Here is a 19,444-nt window from a genome sequence, read left to right on the forward strand (position 1 = left end):
CCTTGGGCTCTAATTGCCAGCAGGTTGCAATATCAGGATTCAAGAGCTGGGGAGGCAGTTCAGTTACTCCATGCACGTGTGTGTGAGGGCTCGTGGGCCATCAGTGCCATCTCCTGGCAGTCCAGGAGTCAGTTGTTCCAAGTTCTTTTAGCTTTTTAAGAAACCCAAGATAATTTAACAGAGTAGGAATTCATTAATAAGCTGTGGCAAAATAATTAGATCATTTTCAAACTGTATTTTGCTAGTATAATAGGACTTTAAACAAACCATAATCTATTATTCTCCTTGCCAGAGAAGCAGGGACAAAGAATCTAAATACAGCCTTTATACTGATTTTTCAACACCAGCTAAAAGTTGGATTTTTATACTAATGTATTTAATTCAGTGCTTGCCTAATGTGAATACATTTGGTGTGATGCAATTTATATTTTAAACTACTTCATTTACATGGTACCCATGTCTACAGGAGAGAGTTGGTACCAATTTACTTGAATTTGTTTCTAAATGGCAATGATTAAAAATTAGAATATAGACAAGCCACACCCACTTGCCACATTAAGAAGTTTCTCATAGATTATCAAACCTGAAAAAAACAAAGTCATGGTAATTTAACAAGGAGTGTTCTGAGCATAACTCAGCTGTAGGATTTTACTTCATCAAGTATAGAATTTACAGTTGAATATACAGATTCAGTCCCCACTCTAAGTACATACTGCTTAAAAAACATTGGTCTCCATCTCCTGCATCATAAAGCCCAGACATTCTGATGCTGTCAACAACTGCACCCCCAAAAATTCATTACCTGTAGGTTTATTGCTGTGACTTAGTAGCTGAAACATGCCATTGATTTCTGCTGGTATCTGTTGAGTTTGGAAAGGGCTATCAATCTGTAGCTAAACCAAACTCCTTCCCTTCTCTCTGCCTGGCAGCTTTCTTCTTCCTCCTCCCTAAGGAATTGTGGTGTAGAGTCCCACAGCTCTCACAGAGGCTGGGCTGTCCTGCCAGCTCCAGAAGGGGCTTGTCCTGAGGACCCAGATCCCTGAGCAAGGATCAGGAGGAGAATGGGATGGGAGCAAATGAAACTTCCAGGGAGAGGCCCCTGCTCAGCAGTGAGGACCTGCTGCCTGGAGAAGGCTTGATCAATGAGGGCAGAAGGGGAAAAAACCTGAAGCCGGTCACAGCTCTGAAAAGCTGACTGACCTCCTGGAAACTATGAGTGTTACAACACTTTCTTTGCCTTCACAGGGAATTTTGTAAAAACCTCTGGCTTATAAACAGTTTTCAAAATTTATGTTAGATGGACATTACATATGGACATACTCATAAAACAATGCAATGTCCAAAATCTTCCCAGATGCCTTGAAGGAAACGATGCCTAACTCACTCTACATTGAGGCTCACTTCTGAGTATCAAGTGGCTGTTACTCTCCTGAAATGAGTTTCATGCAGAGAGTAGCCTTCTTCCTGCTGCCTGGACCATTAAATCCTGGTAGGGTGTTTTGGCATTAAGTCTGCTAAAACAGATTCTGTTCTTGTATTCTCTAACCACATGCTCTCTTCCTGACTGCTGAAGTTAAATCATTCCAGTTTGTCTCCTACACGGCTCGGGAACCAGCAGCCTAACCCTCCAGACATCACATGGCTTTGAACTGCACCTCTTGCTGAGCAAGGTTATTAACAAATATTCTAAATCCAGAATGCATGACAGATGTTTTTATCGGCAGTGTTGTATGGAGCCAGCAAAGTCCACAATATAACTCACCTTGAAGAGGAAGAGCTGAAAGGCATGTGATTTAATAAACAAGGGTGGGAGTCAGGGGTTGGGAAGATGCCTGGCTCTGTTTCAGAAGTGCCACAATCAGTTCTCTGGGAAGCATCAGAGAAGCTGAAAGTTTTCCATGTATTTTGGAGCCATAGCGCAGATTGGGGAGAATCAACATAGGCACTTGAACTTGGAAAAAAACGGTCTGCCCTGCAGCCCTCTGAGCAGGAAAATGCAAGATAAATAGTTTACTTTGCAGAGGTACACAGCTTTGAGAAATTCAAGTGCACTACAGCAAAGTAAGGCTTCTTGAGGCAGGAATAACACAAAGGAGGTCCTGGGCTTTGAGCAAAGGTGTGACCCCAAACGAGCAGCAATCAGGGCTGCGTGGCAAGGGTGGGTCTGAAAGAGCTTTCACTGAGCAGAGGTGACCTCTGCAGTGGGGCAGGGAACGGAGCTGGCTGGGTGTCCCCTGACAACCAGTTTGGGGATTGGCCCTTATTTTAACACCCAGTTCTTCAGAAATCACTCCTGTGAGGTGCCTAGTCCTTTATTGTTCAAGTGTTCTGGGCAGGATCTTCGTGTTTATTTTAAAGCTGGGACTGCTAGCACTGTAAAATAGGTATTGTCACATTTAGTATTTTAAGTACTATTACATTAACAAAGCATGTCAAGCAAAAACTTTACAAAACTGTAAAGCTACCATAAAACTGGCCGGTTTTCCTTACTGGCAGCAAATCTTAGTGTTGATCTCTTCTGCTTTATGTTCGTGTTTATCTGCTGAAACGAAAGTTTTTAGGAGCGCATGAACAGCCCGAGTTCCCCCGGTGTCAGCTGCAAGAAGGAACACGGACTACTGCAGTTCCAGGTGCTCCCATTCCCCGGGGAGGCGGCTCCCCCTGCTGCTGCCTTGGGGCACAGCCCCGTGCAGCGGAGGGGGCGTAACTCCGCCGCTTCCCAAACGCTGCGGGCCCCCCGCGCTGCCCTGCACCCTAAAGCCGCTGGCACGACGCGCCGGGAGCTGCGGGAGCCGACACCGCTGCCACGCTCAAACCCCTTAGCGGAGGGGCTGCCTTACACCCCCGGAGAGCAGAACCTCCGGCCCGCACCCCGGCACTCCCGCGGCGGCTGAGCCCCGCCTGGTCCGGCCTGTGCGGCCACAGCGGCCTCGAGCGCCCCGGGGGCGGGGCGGAGCGCCCGTCCTGAGCGCCCATTGGCGGAGCAGGCTGGGGGCGGAGCGTAGCTCAGACCATGAGCGCCCATTGGCTGAGGCGTCGGGGGCGGAGCCCGGGCGGAAGCACCGCCCCGCGCGGGTTTCCCCTGCGGCGCCGCGGGGGTTCCGCTATGGAGGGCCCGGGGTCGTGGTCGAGCTCGGGGGGCGTGGGGCGGCCGCTGACGGAGGACGAGATGGCGGAGGTGAAGAAGGATGTAAGTGGCGGGCGGGGCCGGGGGCTGAGTGCCCGGCCCGGGCGCGGAGCGGCGAGTTGGGCCCGTGCGCGGGCGGGGGAGCGGAAGCGCTGTGGGAACGGGCGGGAGGACGGCACCGGCCCGGCGGCGCCTCCGGGAAGGCGGCGGGGAATTTCGGGCATGGCTGTGCCCTCCGGGGTCCCGCCGGTGTGAGGCTGATCGTGACTCGCGAGCACTTGTCCCGGTGCTCGGGCCGAGTCCCGGCCGTGCTGTGCTGCTGGCAGCCGCCAGCCCTGCGGGTTCCAAGGGCAGAGCTGCGAGGGCTCGGCTCTCCCGCTGAGGCGCCGCGATGAGGCGCAGCAGGAGGCAGACGGGACGAGTAACGTGGTACCCAGAGCTTGGCTGAAATTGTGTGTGGTGCCAATAAAGTTCTTTCTTAGAAAGCGTGGGTTTATTCGTTAAGTGTACTTAGATATTTTTTTATTGAGGCTTATTGTTCTATATTTTCCTGGGTTTTCCCCTATACTTACTCACTGATGTCTGGAATCTGAGGGAAGACTTCATCCAGATTCGTTCTGGATTAATTTATCTCATTGTGAGATTGGGAAGCAATGTGCAAACCAACCTCAACAAGTGATTGCTTGTGATTGCTTGTTTTAAAAAAAAAAAAGTAAAATCACAGTTTATTGTTTATTTATTGTCTATCCGTGGTTCAGTTTGTAATTTACAGTGTCTTATGTTTGACTCATTGGTGTTTTTCTATGTTCTTTTAAAGTGCAGTGAAGACTCCTTCAAGTTTGTTTTTTGTTTCTTTCTAGCTTTATGCTTATGTGATTTCCTTTAAATGCTTTGTCATAGTTCTATGAGACATGTTTTTCAAGCTAGTACTCGTTTCTGTGGAATGACAGGCTAATACTGCAATAGCTGGCATTGGGTAGTTACACCAAAAAAGAGTAAAAACTACTTGAGTCAGACAATACAGGTATAACATGACAAATATGTTAGTCTGGGTCAGTGACTGAACTCAAGGGTGCCTCTCCTAGAAGTGCATGATTGGCACTTCAGCCCTTAATCTTAGAGGTTCTCCCAAAGTATTCGGAGGAGAAAGGATGGAAACCTTAGGTAGAAACAACATTCATTTTACCATCAAAATGCAGTCTTATAAATCTGACTTCAGGGCTTATGCACTCAGATTTTAAATGTTGTGGCTTCACAATCCAACGTCCTGGTTCAGTGTAAATTCACTCAGCTCTCTCAGAGCTGTTCAGGTACCTTTGATGGGATCCCTGCAAGCCAGGGTGCTGTGTGTGTTAGGGGAGAGCACACCTCAGGAAGCTAAAACTGGCAAGGACATTTTGGTCTGGGCAAGCTCGTGTTGAGGAGGAGTTATAAAGGCTGGAGTCTTGCAGTTGAGAGCTGAGAAGCATGAGGGTGAACTGTGTAAAATCACTCATACAATAGGTTAGGGTTGCAAAAGACAAAACACAGACACTAATGTTGTTGGGAGGATTTACCTTTATGGATGAATTTATTTGTGTATTTTGGATGTCAGTAACTTGTTTAACTTGTCAATGGTGGGGTTTATTTACAAACCCTTTGAACTGTGAGTGCATACATGCTGTTGCTCTGAGACTGCTTTTGCTCAATGTACAGAAAACATCAGTAACTGCAGTATTTTGGAGTTGTGCCTCAAGGATACAATCAGTATGGAAATGTGGCAATCAGTGAAAATAGGTGTATCTGTAGACAAAGTGAGCAGGTGCTGTTTGATATAATTTCATTTTTACTTGACTGTTTTGAAATGTGCTAACCTCAGACCTTATGTAATCACATTTTCTATAAGTAGTCACCTTATTTCTTAAAACAAGCATTGGAACTCCTGAGTTCAGTCAAAGAGTTAAGAAAGCAATAATTAGGTAACAGTTTTTAAATTTTTTTTGCACCAAAAAAAATCTCAACTAAGTAACACAATGGCAGCCTTAGAAATTAATTTGCTAACCTGTATCAAAATCACATGGATTCCAAGGACAGGCTTCTGAATAATTTGAAATGTTGATTAATACTAGTTTGTTTTATTTTTCAGGCTTTAGAGAGGATGCGTCCTTACCTGTGTGACAAAATCATAGCCGAGAGACACTTTGATTACCTACGTTCTAAGAAAATACTCACTAGAGAGGACACAGAAGAAATTTCTGCTCGATCTTCCAGTAGGAAAAAAACTGGGAAGTTACTGGATTACTTAGCAGAAAATCCAAAAGGACTAGATACTTTGATTGAATCTATCAGACGAGAAAGAACACAAAACTTCCTGTTACAAAAGATAACCGATGTAGTGTTGAAAGTCAAAAATGAAAAGCTCGAAGCTCTTAAAGGTAACAATTTTTTAATAATGTTGTGTAAGACATAATTTTTATTTTGAGGGTATGCAAAATTAAAATTCAAAACTAAAAGTCTTCCTCTGGTATTTGGAACAACATGTTTGGAAATATCACCAGTTTGTGTTTGAGAACATGCATGTATCCTAATGCATGTATCCTGGCTTTTTACTATCTGAATACATCCATCATAAATAACAAGTTGCAAAAAAACCCCTGTTGTGTTGTTATGATGGATAAATCCGTCTTCACATTTCATTTTTGCTTTTCAAAAGTAGGTGGTTATATTCCATCCTGCATTTCTCTTGAAGCTATTTGCTGCAGTGGCAGGATGCTCTGGTTTAGTTAAACTTTGTGCCTCAGCAAAAGATGTGCTAGCAAATGCAGCTTGAGGGGAGTTCCCCTGTATGTCTTCAATGCCACAGCTTAAAAGGAGACACTGTAAATACACGTGTGTGTTTTTTCATACAGGCTTAGAGGTTTTGTTGACACCCAAACCTCAAAGTGACTATGTGTGATTATATTTTAAGGCAGAGGAAGAAAGTATAGGCTTTCTACACCAAAAGTGTTTACTTCCCCTTCCACACTCATCAAAAGGCAAATAAAGAAAGAAAAAAGTATGTTTTAACCGTAGAGATGAAGGGCCTGAGGTTTTCTCTGGCTTCAGGTAAAATAGCCTTCAAATGCTGTCCACTTTGGAGCAGAATCATCAAGTGAAGCTCTTAAAAGTTTGAAGAACACAGTGAGAAAAATAAAAAGATGGGCCAAAAGGCTAAAGTGACTTTCTAAACAGACCTTTAAGTTACGGTGCATCTTTGTCAAGTGCTATCTGGTACTAAGTACAGAGAAACCATTCACATCAGCTAGATGACCTACATGTTTGTTGTTTAGTTTGTCAGGAATTCTGGATGTCACAGGTGAGATGAAGGGTTACTCTGTTAAAAATACAGACAATTGATCTTTGACAGTCTTGCTGATATTAAACCAGAGTTTTAAGACATGCCCATATTGTAACTAAATCCAGTATCTGTTTTTTTGTCTTAGGTCTAAGCTGCAGCACCTGTATGACCTCACTGTATGGAGGAACAAATAATCTTTCTAGATCATTTTCTGATGAATCAAATTTTTTTGATAAAACAAAAGACAAGGAATCTACCCAGATACATCACCCAGAAGAAGATTATAGCACCGCTGCATTTGTGTCTGCTGTCTCTCTTCATTCAATGAATTTACCAATTGCAGAGATGGGAAATTCACAGTGCAGTGTTTTCTCAGCCACCCTCCCAGGGCCTGGAGACCCTGGTGCACCCCCACTGCCCCCAGAGCTCGAGTCAGACCAGCAAGAGCCATGTACTAGTTCAAGTGACAATTGCTTTTTGCCTTTAAGGTCACGTTCTGTTCAACCACAATGAACACAGTGACTTTTGTCTGTTCATCTGAATGGTACTGAAACTTTGTGTGATGTCTCATAAAGGCTAAAAAATGTTTTCAAACTGTTAGAAAAACTAGAGGAAATAATCTATGCAATTCCTGTTTTAATTTTGTAATTGTATAATGCTGGAGCTGCTTGACTTTTTTTGTTTGTTTTGTTCTTTAGGGAGCTTTTTTCAAAATATTGTGGCATTATACCTGCAAATGTTTGATTTTTTAAACCAATGTGTAAAAGATTTCACATTTAGTTGTAGATAGTTCAGCTGGAATGATAGAACAAATGGGGTTTTCTTTCTATAGAAACTAACAAATCAGCTTTTCTTAATGTTTCTGTGATGGCAAACTGGGAAAGATGGTTAGGAAAAGTACTGAGTATGGAAAAAAAAATCTGAACTAAAAGCTTAAGCTTGCTTACCAAAAAGCTTAAACTCATTTAAGTTAAATGTTTCTCACTGGGATAAATTCTGCTCTCCATGTATGTGTGTGCTGCTCCATTTGCAAAAAACCTCACAATTCTGGCCAAATCCATGCTTATTAGCAAGGAGTCTTCTCCTTGTGTGAACTTTGTCCTACTGATAAATCAAAAGGCATCAGTATCGCAAATACACTTCTGCAGGCCTTGGCATATTCTTCTTGTATATTAGTTAAAGATTCCTGATTTGAGATGCACTTTAAATATAAATTCTCTTTAGTACTGGAAAAGGAATGTAGACTGCTCTAGTGGCATCATGAGGGCTGTAAGAAAACATTATTGTAGGATGCTATTAAGGAACAAAGCTTGTATGCTTTGTCCCCCTTGGGAAGTGGAGGAGAAGTTGTGTGACAAGAAAGTATCCCTGCCTGAAGGACTCTTGGAAATAGAGCACTTCAGATACCTCCTCTTCAAAGCAGACAGACAGGTTTACATTTCAAATTGTTTGGAGTCAAATGCATTTTAAACTGTTTCAACATGGGAAGGTTCTCATTTCTTGCCACCATGTAACATCCTGATTTCCTCTCATACTCGAATTGTAGCCTACCTTTTGTGCAGGTGGCTATTATCATTTCAAAATGACCTGGTGGATTCTTAATTTGACATGTGTACAGTTGTGTTCTGCAGTAGTACACTTCAAAGTGATGGGATGTTTTCAGTATATCAAAGGGTGGGTTTGTATTTAAGGCCCTAAATTATTTTGGCTCTCATACTGTGTATAGCCATGTAATGCCGTTCCAATGCACACACGGGTAATATTACTAAACTGTTCTCCTCTTGTGGAGACAGGCCACCTGCAGGACCTCAGTATAGTCTCTATAATTGTTTTTCGTTATTATTCTGGTTTTGGAAGTAGATCAAAATAAAATGAAATGTTCAACTACACTCCATCCTGAGTATATGAACATCTTACATGTGAGAAAGATGTGTTTGTAAAAAATCTTTGTTTTTCTTCTCTACATCTACAATCTTAGACTGTCCAGACAGTGAAAATGTTTTTCAGTGAAACTGCTTCAGTTAGATGGTACTCTGGAAACAAAGTGCCTAAATATGCAAGCCAAAGTTTTCTCTTTAACATGAGATTAAGGATAGGATGAACTCCCTGTCTTCCATTAACTTAATTTGTAGCTGCACATACTTGGGGCATCTAAAAAGTCATTTGTGTAAATGCCCACTGTAACCACATGAAGAGCTGTGCTTAGATTGGAGTCCCTTCCTGGGTTCTTGTAAAGAGAAGAGAGTGAGCAGGGTTGGCTTTAACAGAGAAAATGCATCAGCTCAGGGTGGAGGCTGCCTCGCTGCTCCCCATCCTGCCCACGGTGTGCAGCCTGCAGGGAGCCAGCTCTGCAGGGACCACTCCCAATGAACCTGAGACCTCAAGTGAATGTATTATCATGCCAATTGTTTATAATGTGCATTTTTAAAACTTATTTTTATCACAACTTTTGGAATAAATTCTTTTGTATAATTGCCTGTTTTTCTGCCTGCTTCTCATTTTTAAGATGCACAGGTTGCAAGAGCAGTTCATACCGTTACCTTTGTGTGTGGTTTTGGTTTTGTGTGTGCAGGAGGCTTTTGTTCTCCTTGTCTTTATAGAGAGGTTTGTCTTTGGTGGAAAGACTGACTTAATGTGAACTGCCTGTGCCCATAGGGCTGCACCAAGAGCAGTCTGTAAGGAAAACATGCATGTGAAATCAAGAGCTCTGCTGCTTAAGTAGTTTCTGCAGTTCGTGACTACTATTACTAACCTGATTCTTGCTTTTTTTTCAAGTGACTCTATTGCTCAGCTTCCTACGGATGTGAGAAGAGTGTGTCTTGATTTCATTCTTAAATTAAGATTTTTATTTTTATTAATAGCAGGGGAGAAACAAAAACTTTGAGTGCTGAGAAGCATGACTCAAAAAAGAATTTGCAAATGTGGCAGGCACTGTGGTGTCTCACTTCAGTGCTTGTTTTCATTGTACTTTGTGTCTAGGGCTTACTTCAAAATAATGATCTTTGTGTTGATTATGAGGTCAGCTGGATATGGTTTATTACCTTTACTAGTATGGCAAGTGATCATAGTAAAACCAAAACCCCTTCCTCAGATATTTTCCTGCTTATGGTAGTATAAGTAATCTGAATATAGAATCATAAAATATGCTGAGTTGGAAGGGGCTCACGAAGACCCCCGAATCCAATTCCCAGCCCTGCACAGGGCATCCCCGAGAGTCACACCCTGTGCCTGAGAGCATTGTCCAAACACTCCCTGAACCTGTCAGACTGATGCTGTGATGCTCTGGGGAGCTGTTCCAGTGCCCAGCCAGCCTCTGGGTGAAAAAGCTTCTCCTGATACCCAACCTAAACCTCCCCTGCCTCAGCTTCACCCCAGTACTTCACCTGATGCAGTAATGAACAGCACCAGTACTTCAACTGATGCAGTAATGTACGTAGGAGTCAATCACAAGGGAGGTCTAGTACTTCGTCCAACAAATTTGAAAAATCTGTTTTGGTAAAGATTCCTTCTGACGGGTGATGGCCAGTGCTGTGTCTGCCCTAGGTGGGCCGGTGATCAGACATTAGGGAAAACGTGTTTTCCCTCCACGTAGGCCCGCAGGTGTGAAAAGGCAGAAATGAAGGTTGGCTGGGTTTCGTGTCTGCTGTTCGGTGTCTGGTCACTGGAAGGGAAGCGCCCCGGCAGGAGCCCGCCCGCCCCGGCGGCGCCGCCTCCGCGGCTGCCCCGGCTCCCTCCGCCAGGGCCGCTGGGCCCGGAGCAGCCGCGGCCCGGAACCCTCGGCGCGGGCGCGGTTTCCGCGGGCGGTGCGAGGCGCGGCCCCGCCATGGCGGCGGAGGGGGAGGACCCGCTGGGCTATTTCGCGGCCTACGGCAGCTCCAGCTCCGACTCGGAGCCCGAAGAGCCCCAGCCCGACGAGCACCCGCCGGGAGCCGGCGCGGCCTCGGGGGGCAGCCCGGGGCGGCCGCGGCTGCCGCCGCCCGACGAGCTCTTCCGTCGGGTGTCGCAGCCGCCCGCCTTCCTCTACAACCCTCTCAACAAGGAGATCGACTGGGAGAGCCGCGTCCTGCGGGCGCCCGAGGAGGTGCGTGGGGCGCGGGGTGAACCGAGGCGGCGCCGGGCCGCCCCGAGCCGCGGGGGCCGCTGTGACGGGCGCTCTGCTCTCTCCCACAGCCCCCCAGGGAGTTCAAGGTGTGGAGGAGCAACGCCGTGCCCCCGCCGGAGACCTACAGCCCGCCCGAGAAGCCGCCGCCGCCGGCTCCCGCCCTCGACATGGCCATAAAGTGGTCCAACATCTACGAGGACAATGGTGACGACGCGCCCCGCCAGGCCGGCAAAGCCAAGTTCCTGCCGGACGAGGAGCAGGAGCTCCTGGAGTCGGGTGAGGCCCTGGCTTGAGGCGGCCGTGCCTCGCACGGGCTGGGTGTGCTCCCTTAGCCCAGCTGGGCGGGCGGGTTCCCTGCGCCCGGAGGAAGCTCTGCTGGCTTCTCCTGCATCCAGCGCTGCCCAAGGGCGGAGCGCCCTGGCTGCAGGGACGGGTGGACTGCGGTGCCGGACTTCTGGCTTTCCTGGAGTCAACGCAGACCCTCGAGCAGTCTCTCTGCTCCTCTCCCCCGCTGTCATTAGCAGGGAAGCATTAAAGTCTGTAGCACTATAAAACCAACAGGTTCATGGTGCTACTGAAACAGAAGGTGGTGTGAGAGCTTGAGGTGCTGCTGTGTTGACCTTAGTTGTAGATATAGGTCAGTTTATTTTTATAACGTTTGCAAAACTTGGGATCCAAAAGATGAATCAAATAGGATGTCCATGGGACAGATTGCTGAAGAAAATATTCGCTATCCTCTTCACTTTCAATGATGGTACAAGCTGCAATGGTAATTTAGGAAGTAAAGAAATACTCGATGGGTAGGAGGAATTTTTTTTTTTTTTTTTTTTTTTTTTTTTTTTTTTTTGTTAATTGCTGGAGAAAAAGAATAGCCAGCAACAATCAAGAACAGAACCAGAAGAAATTCTGGGCTTTCAGAACACACAATAATGTTTTCATTCATTGGTAAAGTTGTCAAAAAAGCTTTACCAAAAGAAGGATTTTTTTGCTGTCTTGCATGTTTTTTGGTTCTGGGTGTTCTTTCCCAGTAGCAGTTTTTATGTCTTGCTTCATGTGTTCTATATGTTTCCCTTGTCTATGCCTTTCTCTTAGCCTTCGTGCAAAGGAAGAAGGTAAAAGGTTAATTGATTTTGACATTATTTCCTGCTTCAAAAATGTCATTTTCTAGCTTTTTCTGTTAGCTAGTCAAATACTAATTTTTTGGAACAGGTACTGTACAGTATCATAAAGCCTCTTTTTAGTTACCTGCAGTGGTTTGTGGTAGTAGTAAGTAACCATTCCTGTTTTGTCCACATACTGTCTGCATTACAAAAATGAGGATGTTGTTAATTAATGCTACAGTGTCTTTTTTCCAGCCATCTCAGGTGTGGTTAATTCAGTTGTTCTGAGACAGGATGGTGTTTAAGATAAAAACCTGTCTTTGCTGACTTTGATTAACTCTTTCTTTTACTTAAAGATGGTGAAAAAGATGATGAACCAGCTTCTGCTAAGAAACGTAAAGTAGAGTCTGGAGAGCAGGCGAAGAAGAAGAAGAAGAAGGTATAAGCAGGCCATTTTGGATTTAGACATAAAGAGAATTTCAAGGAGCTCGGATTCCTCTGCTGGAATGGGAAACAAATACATGTTTACTGCATTTCTCCCTCGTATTGGGTAGGGAATTTTTTTTTCTGTAGTATGCTTGCCTTTTGGAAAGCACAAATTTAAACGGACGGTGTTGTGGTAGAACTTGTTTACTGAACAAAATTTAAACCTGTTTATTTGAAACAAGGATTTAGAAGAGAGATCCATTGCCATGGATACTTGTGCTTATGCAGGTTACAGGGCCTCACAATCTTTTGTTTATCAAGAAACCTGGTAACATGCGTTTTTCTGGACTGACTTTTCCATTGTGTCAAAACCTTTTATAAAGGAGTATGTACTAAAGATTTTTTAGGTACCAGTCTGTGATATGTTCACATAATGTTGTTTTTAAATATATGTATAAACTGCAGATAGTCACTGGAATAAAACTACATTTGAAAACATCTGTGATATAAATATTGCATTGCATGCTTGGTGAACAGGAGCCATGACTTCTGTTTTATATGCCATTCACTGATGTGACTTAACAGATTCCTCAGGGCTTTTTTGTTTAAATAAATACACAACTACAAACTGAAAAAAAAAATGGACCTAAAAATGGAGTTTAATGTTTTATTTATTTATTTATTTATTTATTTATTTATTTATTTATTTATTTAGATGTTATGGTATTTTCATCAGTGAAACATGAGACTAACTGATGGAGGGAGAATTGAAGCATGTAATGTATTCTTCCTGAAACAGAAAATAGAATCAAGATATTTATGTAGACAAAAATTGTGACAAAGCTGTGATAGAGTCTTTGCTGCCAAATTGTATTTATTTCAGTACAAATGGTAGTGTTCTCAAAGTGCTAGTCAGTATATGTTGCATTTGTGGTATGGTGCTGAATGGGTTTTTGGGTCTGTATATGAAAAGGTACCAGCTTGTACTGGATTGAAGTAAAGGTTGGTGTATATTTTCAGATAAAGATTCTGTGCCTTAGAAAATCTGCAGTGAGATTAGCACCTACAAATAGAGATATATGTAATTAAATTGTAATGTAAAAATGTGTGTTTTCTATTTTCCTTCTGTCTTTGACTAGCTTTACTTTGGCAGAACAGATTCTGTATACATATGTGCTAATATGATGTTAATATTTTTTAAGTGATTTTAAGAGATTTTTTTTAACCTCAATATATAGAAAAGCATATTCATTTTTATTGAATATATGAAGTTGTTAAGAAGTTATGCAATTCTAGACTTGGCAGTGTGATAGTGCTGTCTTGGGATCCTTGTCTACCTGCAACTCTGCAGACTCTGCAACTGCTTCTTGCCAGTTTCACAGGCTGTGGGGCCAAATCTGTGATATATTCCCCCTTTCGGTGCCATTAGTCTGGAAACAGTTAAGAAAATGGCACTTGACACAGGTGAGGGTTCCCTATGCCCACCTTTCCTAGCACAAACCCAGATACCAGACACTGTCCTGGCAAGCTCCAGGATGAGGGATACTGTCATGGCAAAGCTTATGGAGTGCCAGCTCTCTGTAGGGTTTCTCAAAATACTCCATCTGCATTTTTGACTCTTACAGTAGTTCTGTTTGCTTGAAGAGTGTTACAGCTAAAGGTTAATGTCACCAGCTCTGGAAATAGGATGCATCCCATGACTGCTGTGACCAAGGAGACTTTTGTCCACTTACTTTTCGCTCTGCTATTCCACAGGGCAGCTCAGAAGTTTCCCTTCCAATTGTTTGTTGTTTTCAGACCATGTGATATATGTAGTATCCAGTTTTCTTGATCTTAACACCATGTGATACTCACTTTCCAAGGAGAAAAGCAGCATGTCTAGCCTGGGAGAAGAACAATTAATTGTATTATTTGCAGGTTAAGGGAATCTTCATTCTTCAGTGACTATAGCAGATTCCCTGTTCAGGAAAAACGGCACAAACAACTCTTCACCTTTTTCTGGAGTAAGACATTTGAAACAAGGCTGTGAGAGCCTGTGTGAAGCTGACTTATTTGGGTAGATTGGTTCTGTAAACACCAACTAACCTTAAACTGACAGCTCAGATATTCAGAAAATAGCTCTTACTATAGAACAGTTTATCCTGGATTGTCTCTTGAGGGAAGACCGTGGCAGTGAACATACACCCCTGCTGACAAATGGGGAAGATTGCCTCTGAAAATTAGTGCTCTGTTAACTAATCATTCTACTGTTTTTATGATGAATCAGATTTGATTACAATCATTATATGTAATGGTGGAAAAAAAGACAGTAAAAAATGCATGCAGGTTTCATTTGAGGAAATTCTCTTCAAAAATTGTCAAAATCAGAAAAATGGTGCCTGGAAGGCAATTAACTGGCAGTGAGCACATTGTGTTGCTTCAGATGCTGGGCACAATAGCAGCTGCAGTTCTTGGCTTTCCAAGAGATGCAGGATGATCTGGAAAAGAAGAATAAATGTTAGTATAAAAGTAGAGCTGTTGAGGGTAATGGTAGGCAATGCGCCTTCCCAGAAGAGCTGACGGGTTGTGGCAAAGCATCCTTTACTGTGCTGTTCCTGATCTTGATGAAGACTACTGCTCTTGAAGTGCTGATTCGTTTACAAATAGTATGTGATAAGCTTAGTGCTGCCAATACGAAAATAAATCCAGAGGAATGTATTGTGTTCTTTAAAGAGTGATTTATTGTGAAGCTGGAGTCAGCACAGGAAGAGGTGTTTTTATCACTGGAGAGAAAGAGAAGCTGTGTAGTGCTGGCTCAGTCTGGTGGCAGGAAGTTCCTTTGCCAGCTTGCTAATCTTAGAGAATCATGGCAAAATCAAGACAAAAAGATGCAATGCTTTCAGTGCTTTCAGCACAATAAAATTTGGATTTTCTTTTCAGGTTTGAAAGGTTCTTGTTCCCATTTATGTGTTAGCTTTATCCAAGCCCGTTTGGCCACTGCTCACAGATGTTTGTGCTTTTTCTTTGGGTGTGGATTGGATGTGAGAACAGTGCAGGACTGTCTTAAAAGCATGGGAGACGATTACAGCTGAACTGTGTGTTCCTGTAGGATAAATGGTTGTACCAGTTGAAAGGGACCCTGGCAATGGCTACAGCTGTGCAGCAGTTCCATTTGGAGAAATGTTGTTTAAGAACACCCACAATTCCTTGTAAGACTGGAAAAATCTGAAAGGTTTTCCAAACAGCTGGACAAATCCGAGGACCCTGGGCACAAGCATGGTGGTACCAGTGCCCTACAGAGATGAGCTTGCTGACAGGCCAGTTGCTCTTGCAGCAGCTGAGTGGGAATGGCTGTACAGGCATGCTTGGGAAGAGATAGCCCCTCTGTAATTCACAGGAGGGCAAATCTTACAGAGGAAAACTCTCAAAAGCACCAGCATATGATGTGATTAGAAAACCCTTGAGCAAATGGAGGCACCTTGCTAAGAAATGTGATTCCATTACTGCCAAAGGCATTTTCTGGCTGCACTGACTGAGGGAAGTTCAACAAATGATGTAGCAAGAGGCAGTGATTAGCTGGGCAGGCTCTGGCTGTCCCGGAATGTCAAGACTGAATTAAAAGCAGGATTTCTGTTCAATAAAATGTTGGCAGAATATAGAAAACTGTTGAAAAGAAATGCTATGTTTTCATTGCACTGGAGGCTTCCTGTGAGACATGGGAATCTCAGGGAATAGTTCTGGGACAAACATGTTGGTAGCAATGGGCTGCTTTCTAAGAGTTTAAAATTCATATCATTAGGAACCAAGAAGTAGCAGGAATAATGGATGGATAAAGATTGCAGTGAGCTAGTTCTTTATGCTGAGAGTATCACAGACCAAAAGGAACAACATCATCTTCAGAGGAGTCCACAGGATTTGTGTCATTGTTAGAAATGTGCAGAGATCAGTTGAGGCTGGAAGGCAGAGTCCCAGCAGAGATTGGAATGGATTTGTGCTGCTGGTTCCTTTGAACTGCTTTCTTCAGGGCACTTGTGTAAAAAGCAGGAATTTTCAGGGAAGCCAGTGCCTGTGGAGCTGGATTGACAGAAGAATGCAATGAATTCAATGAATGAAGATAAGCATTTTTAGTCCTTATCAAATTATTTTATCAGGGCTCTTCATTTAGAAGATGAAGTGGTCTTCATCTTTAGAATGCTTTAGTCTTGGTAGCTTCAGAAGACAAAGACGTATTTGCTTTGCTGTAGTGGTGAGCAGCGCAAGAACTCTGCATTTTCTTGTATTCTGACAAAGTAAACTTGTTCTTTGGAGCAAACCCTGATTTTCCATCCCTTCCTGTAACTTCTCCCACCACATGTTTCTTGCTGTAGATGGACTGATATGAAAACAAATACAGGATTAATATGGAGTAACCCCAGGAAAGTGTAATGGGGAGTTAAACCTAAGCCACAGCACTTCTCAGGGGAGGATTAACACACTCTCCTCAAACCAAACCACCAAACAAACAACAGCCCTGCCAGCAACAGGCTCACAGCAAAAGTCACTGGGGAGTCTTTCTGTTGGAAGCAGAACATGGTCAAGTTTTGGTAAAAAAGAAACCTCTCTGGCACAGGCTGGTGAGGGATGTTTTGAGGAACCAGGCCAGATAATGTGAGAGACTAATTTCACGTCTGTTGCAGAAAGGATCACTATTACTTAATTAAGACATAAAAAGGTGTTTGGTTTTTTTTTTTTTGCACACACAAAAAAGTTCCTCTTTTAGGCTTCTGATCTAGAAATGTGTCACTTTCTGTGGTAATCCCTTCCTTAGGACTGATAAAATTGTATTTTGTGAGACTAAGAATTTATATGTTGTCTGACGTTTCAGAGTTGTGCTATATAATGCAATTACAAGGTTGGTAATGGCGAGGACTAGTTTAAAACATACTCTTTTAATAGTTAGGAATGCTGGGGTTTGTGCAAGATCTAAGGGTTGCTTACCATTGGTGACTTGTTCTTCCAGGCACTTTGGGCATGGCTCCCGGATCCCTGTAAAGAAGCTGTATCTCTGGCACCTGTGTCACCATGATCTTTGACAATAGTAATGAAATACTGCTTCCCCTTGAAAACTTACTCTTTTTTAACTGTCTATATAAAGACCATTTGCAGGTTTTCCAGCTGTGCTGCTCCAGCAGAGAGCGCTTCTGTTACCCTTGGCACAGAGCCTGTTGAATCATCTGCAGCTCAGCTCTACTCTACAGAGCCCAGTTCCCTTCTAATTTCCTTTCTAATGCTTGATTGTCTCTTGAAACAGTACACATCTATTTTGTTTACTTTCTTGATATCTTGTTCTAGACAAAGGTGTTTTAAACAGCTTTTGCACTGTAAATTTCACATGATTTTTAAATCCTGTGTGGGGAGAGTTACCATAATCCTTTGTCTTTAAAAAAATAATTCTTATATTGATAGATCATGATAAAAAAAAAATTGGCACACAATTTTAGTCAGATGTATTTGTCTCAACAAAGCAGTGAAAATCAGTATGAAAATAATGAATGCTTAAATGTCATGCTAAAACGTCTATTTCAGACAAATTACTGACTTTCAAAGTTTCTAACTTAGAAAAGCCCAAAGAGGGTTTTTGATCTTGTGCTTGAAAAAGGTATAGTTGGTTTAAATTTAAGAATACTCAAGAAAAACTCTTCTTTCTGTAAAATAAGAAAGTAAGGAAGAATTTGCTTTGAAAAGTTGCATTTTTCTTAAAATAGCATGGACTTCTAATCTTCTTTCTTAGAAGGTTACAAAAATAAGGCTGGAATGTGCCTTCCCAAGGTGACCCAGCCCATTGGCTGCCCCAGGCCAGCCAGGCCCACACCATTCCTGTCAGACCTCTTGGCTTTAAAACACTGCTGGAAGGGGAGACAGTGATGCAACCAGCCCCACCAGCCCTTCTGTGCCTGTGCTGGCAACTTAAAGCTTTAGTCAATCAGTAGAAATCAGCAAAAATGTGCAGTTAAACAAGAGAGTTTAACTTTCTTCATTTTGGGGAAGCATATAGCCCTTTCCAGCAAGTCCATGGTCTATTTGTGTTCACACAGAGCAAGGACTCCTGTGTAAGCACAGGTGTATGTGGCTCAGGATGACATATTCAGGGTTATAAAATGTGATTTACCTCAGGATTTGCCTTGGTTCTTTGGTTTTGGCATAGCCAAGGGAATATAAAAACACTTAATGCAGTTTTAGAAAAAAAAAATAACTAATTCTAGACCAAATGGCAGAATTATAGCAAAAGACATAATTTCTGAGGCCAACTTGTCTGGTCACAGAACCTGCTACAGTGCACTGTGTCCAGGTTTCCTTGGAACGTACTTATGCTGAGAATTGTGTTGCTGCTGAACTGGGATATCTCTGGACAGCATATAACACTCAGACCCTGCAGTTCACTTAGAAGTTAAATTTGCCCCTAAAACCAACTTTTTTTTTCTCAAGCCTATTCAAAAGGAATGAAAATACCTTATACTCAAGTATACATCATACTCTAGTGAAGCAATAGGAGTCCTAGAGATGGAATCGACCCACTGTATGTTTTTAGGGTTTTAATTAAAAGATCTTATTTAATTTTTCACAACATACAAATCTGAAAGATAATGGTCTTATTCACTGTGACAATACCCAATGTGATTTGCTTATAGGGCAGATGTTTCCAGGGCTGGATATGCCATATGGTAGGAAACTTCATTTGATGCCTGCTTTGGCTGCAGCAGGACAGCAATGCTGGGGGTGACACAGCTGTCTTCATGGATTGCTCTGAAATTCGGAGTTTAATAAATAATGTGAAGGGGCTTAAATTAATCAGTTGGTTTATATTGGGAATATGTTGTATTTTTTTCTTTTCCTTCTCATGCTGCAAAAATCCATTAGATTTTAATAGCATTCTGCGGAAGTTAACCTGAAAAACTATCACATTTAATAACAGCACTAATTCCCATGAAACTCTCCCATATTTTCCATCAGAACTGTGTTTATATCCCAGATTGTGCATACACACTTGAGCATTAAGAACCAGAAATACTAGCAGCTGGGAAATTTGCTTCCCTGGCACTTGGGCAGTAATCCATTTCAGGTGATCAGTTCCATCTTGAACATTTGTTTGTTCTTTCAATTATATTGCATATGGCTTTTGTTTGTTAACTTAGTAGCTCTTCTGTTTTTATAAGAATATGGTTGGTTTACTGACTCTCCTGGTTCATGCTATAGGGTTTTGGGGAAGCTCTGTGTGACCAGTTCTATTTCTGGTATCATGCTAAAGGATGCTCTTTAATCTGTGGCTCCATTTGTGTTAGTAAGTCACTCAGCACAACAGGAGAGCACCTGTAATGTGACCTAGTCTGTGCTGTGGGCTCCCTCGGCTTTGCTCC

At 42.9% G+C, this 19,444-nt stretch overlaps 2 protein-coding genes across 2 annotated transcripts; both read left to right on the forward strand.

Moving 5' to 3' along the window:
• The first annotated feature begins 3,050 nt into the window (after nucleotides 1-3,050).
• Nucleotides 3,051-8,920, forward strand: BCL10 (BCL10 immune signaling adaptor). Its single transcript, XM_015636989.3, has 3 exons — nucleotides 3,051-3,190; nucleotides 5,253-5,541; nucleotides 6,589-8,920. The coding sequence occupies exons 1-3, from the start codon at nucleotides 3,107-3,109 to the stop codon at nucleotides 6,954-6,956; spliced, it is 741 nt and encodes a 246-aa protein (XP_015492475.1). The 5' UTR covers nucleotides 3,051-3,106; the 3' UTR covers nucleotides 6,957-8,920.
• Nucleotides 8,921-10,196: 1,276 nt separating this feature from the next.
• On the forward strand, nucleotides 10,197-13,176 carry C8H1orf52 (chromosome 8 C1orf52 homolog). The gene is made up of 3 exons (XM_015636830.2): nucleotides 10,197-10,524; nucleotides 10,614-10,821; nucleotides 12,002-13,176. The coding sequence occupies exons 1-3, from the start codon at nucleotides 10,267-10,269 to the stop codon at nucleotides 12,088-12,090; spliced, it is 555 nt and encodes a 184-aa protein (XP_015492316.1). The 5' UTR covers nucleotides 10,197-10,266; the 3' UTR covers nucleotides 12,091-13,176.
• Nucleotides 13,177-19,444: the final 6,268 nt, after the last annotated feature.

Source organism: Parus major, chromosome 8 (genome assembly GCF_001522545.3).
Source record: "Parus major isolate Abel chromosome 8, Parus_major1.1, whole genome shotgun sequence".
In the NCBI taxonomy this organism is placed as follows: Eukaryota; Metazoa; Chordata; class Aves; order Passeriformes; family Paridae; genus Parus; species Parus major.

Excerpts from the sequence above, each read along its gene's own strand:
- BCL10 (XM_015636989.3), top strand. The coding sequence starts at position 3,107 with ATGGAGGGCCCGGGGTCGTGGTCGAGCTCGGGGGGCGTGGGGCGGCCG. Across the intron at positions 3,191-5,252 it reads TGGCGGAGGTGAAGAAGGAT|GCTTTAGAGAGGATGCGTCC; the intron begins GTAAGTGGCGGG and ends TTTATTTTTCAG. Across the intron at positions 5,542-6,588 it reads AAAGCTCGAAGCTCTTAAAG|GTCTAAGCTGCAGCACCTGT; the intron begins GTAACAATTTTT and ends TTTTTGTCTTAG.
- C8H1orf52 (XM_015636830.2), top strand. The coding sequence starts at position 10,267 with ATGGCGGCGGAGGGGGAGGACCCGCTGGGCTATTTCGCGGCCTACGGC. Across the intron at positions 10,525-10,613 it reads TCCTGCGGGCGCCCGAGGAG|CCCCCCAGGGAGTTCAAGGT; the intron begins GTGCGTGGGGCG and ends TCTCTCCCACAG. Across the intron at positions 10,822-12,001 it reads GCAGGAGCTCCTGGAGTCGG|ATGGTGAAAAAGATGATGAA; the intron begins GTGAGGCCCTGG and ends TTTTACTTAAAG.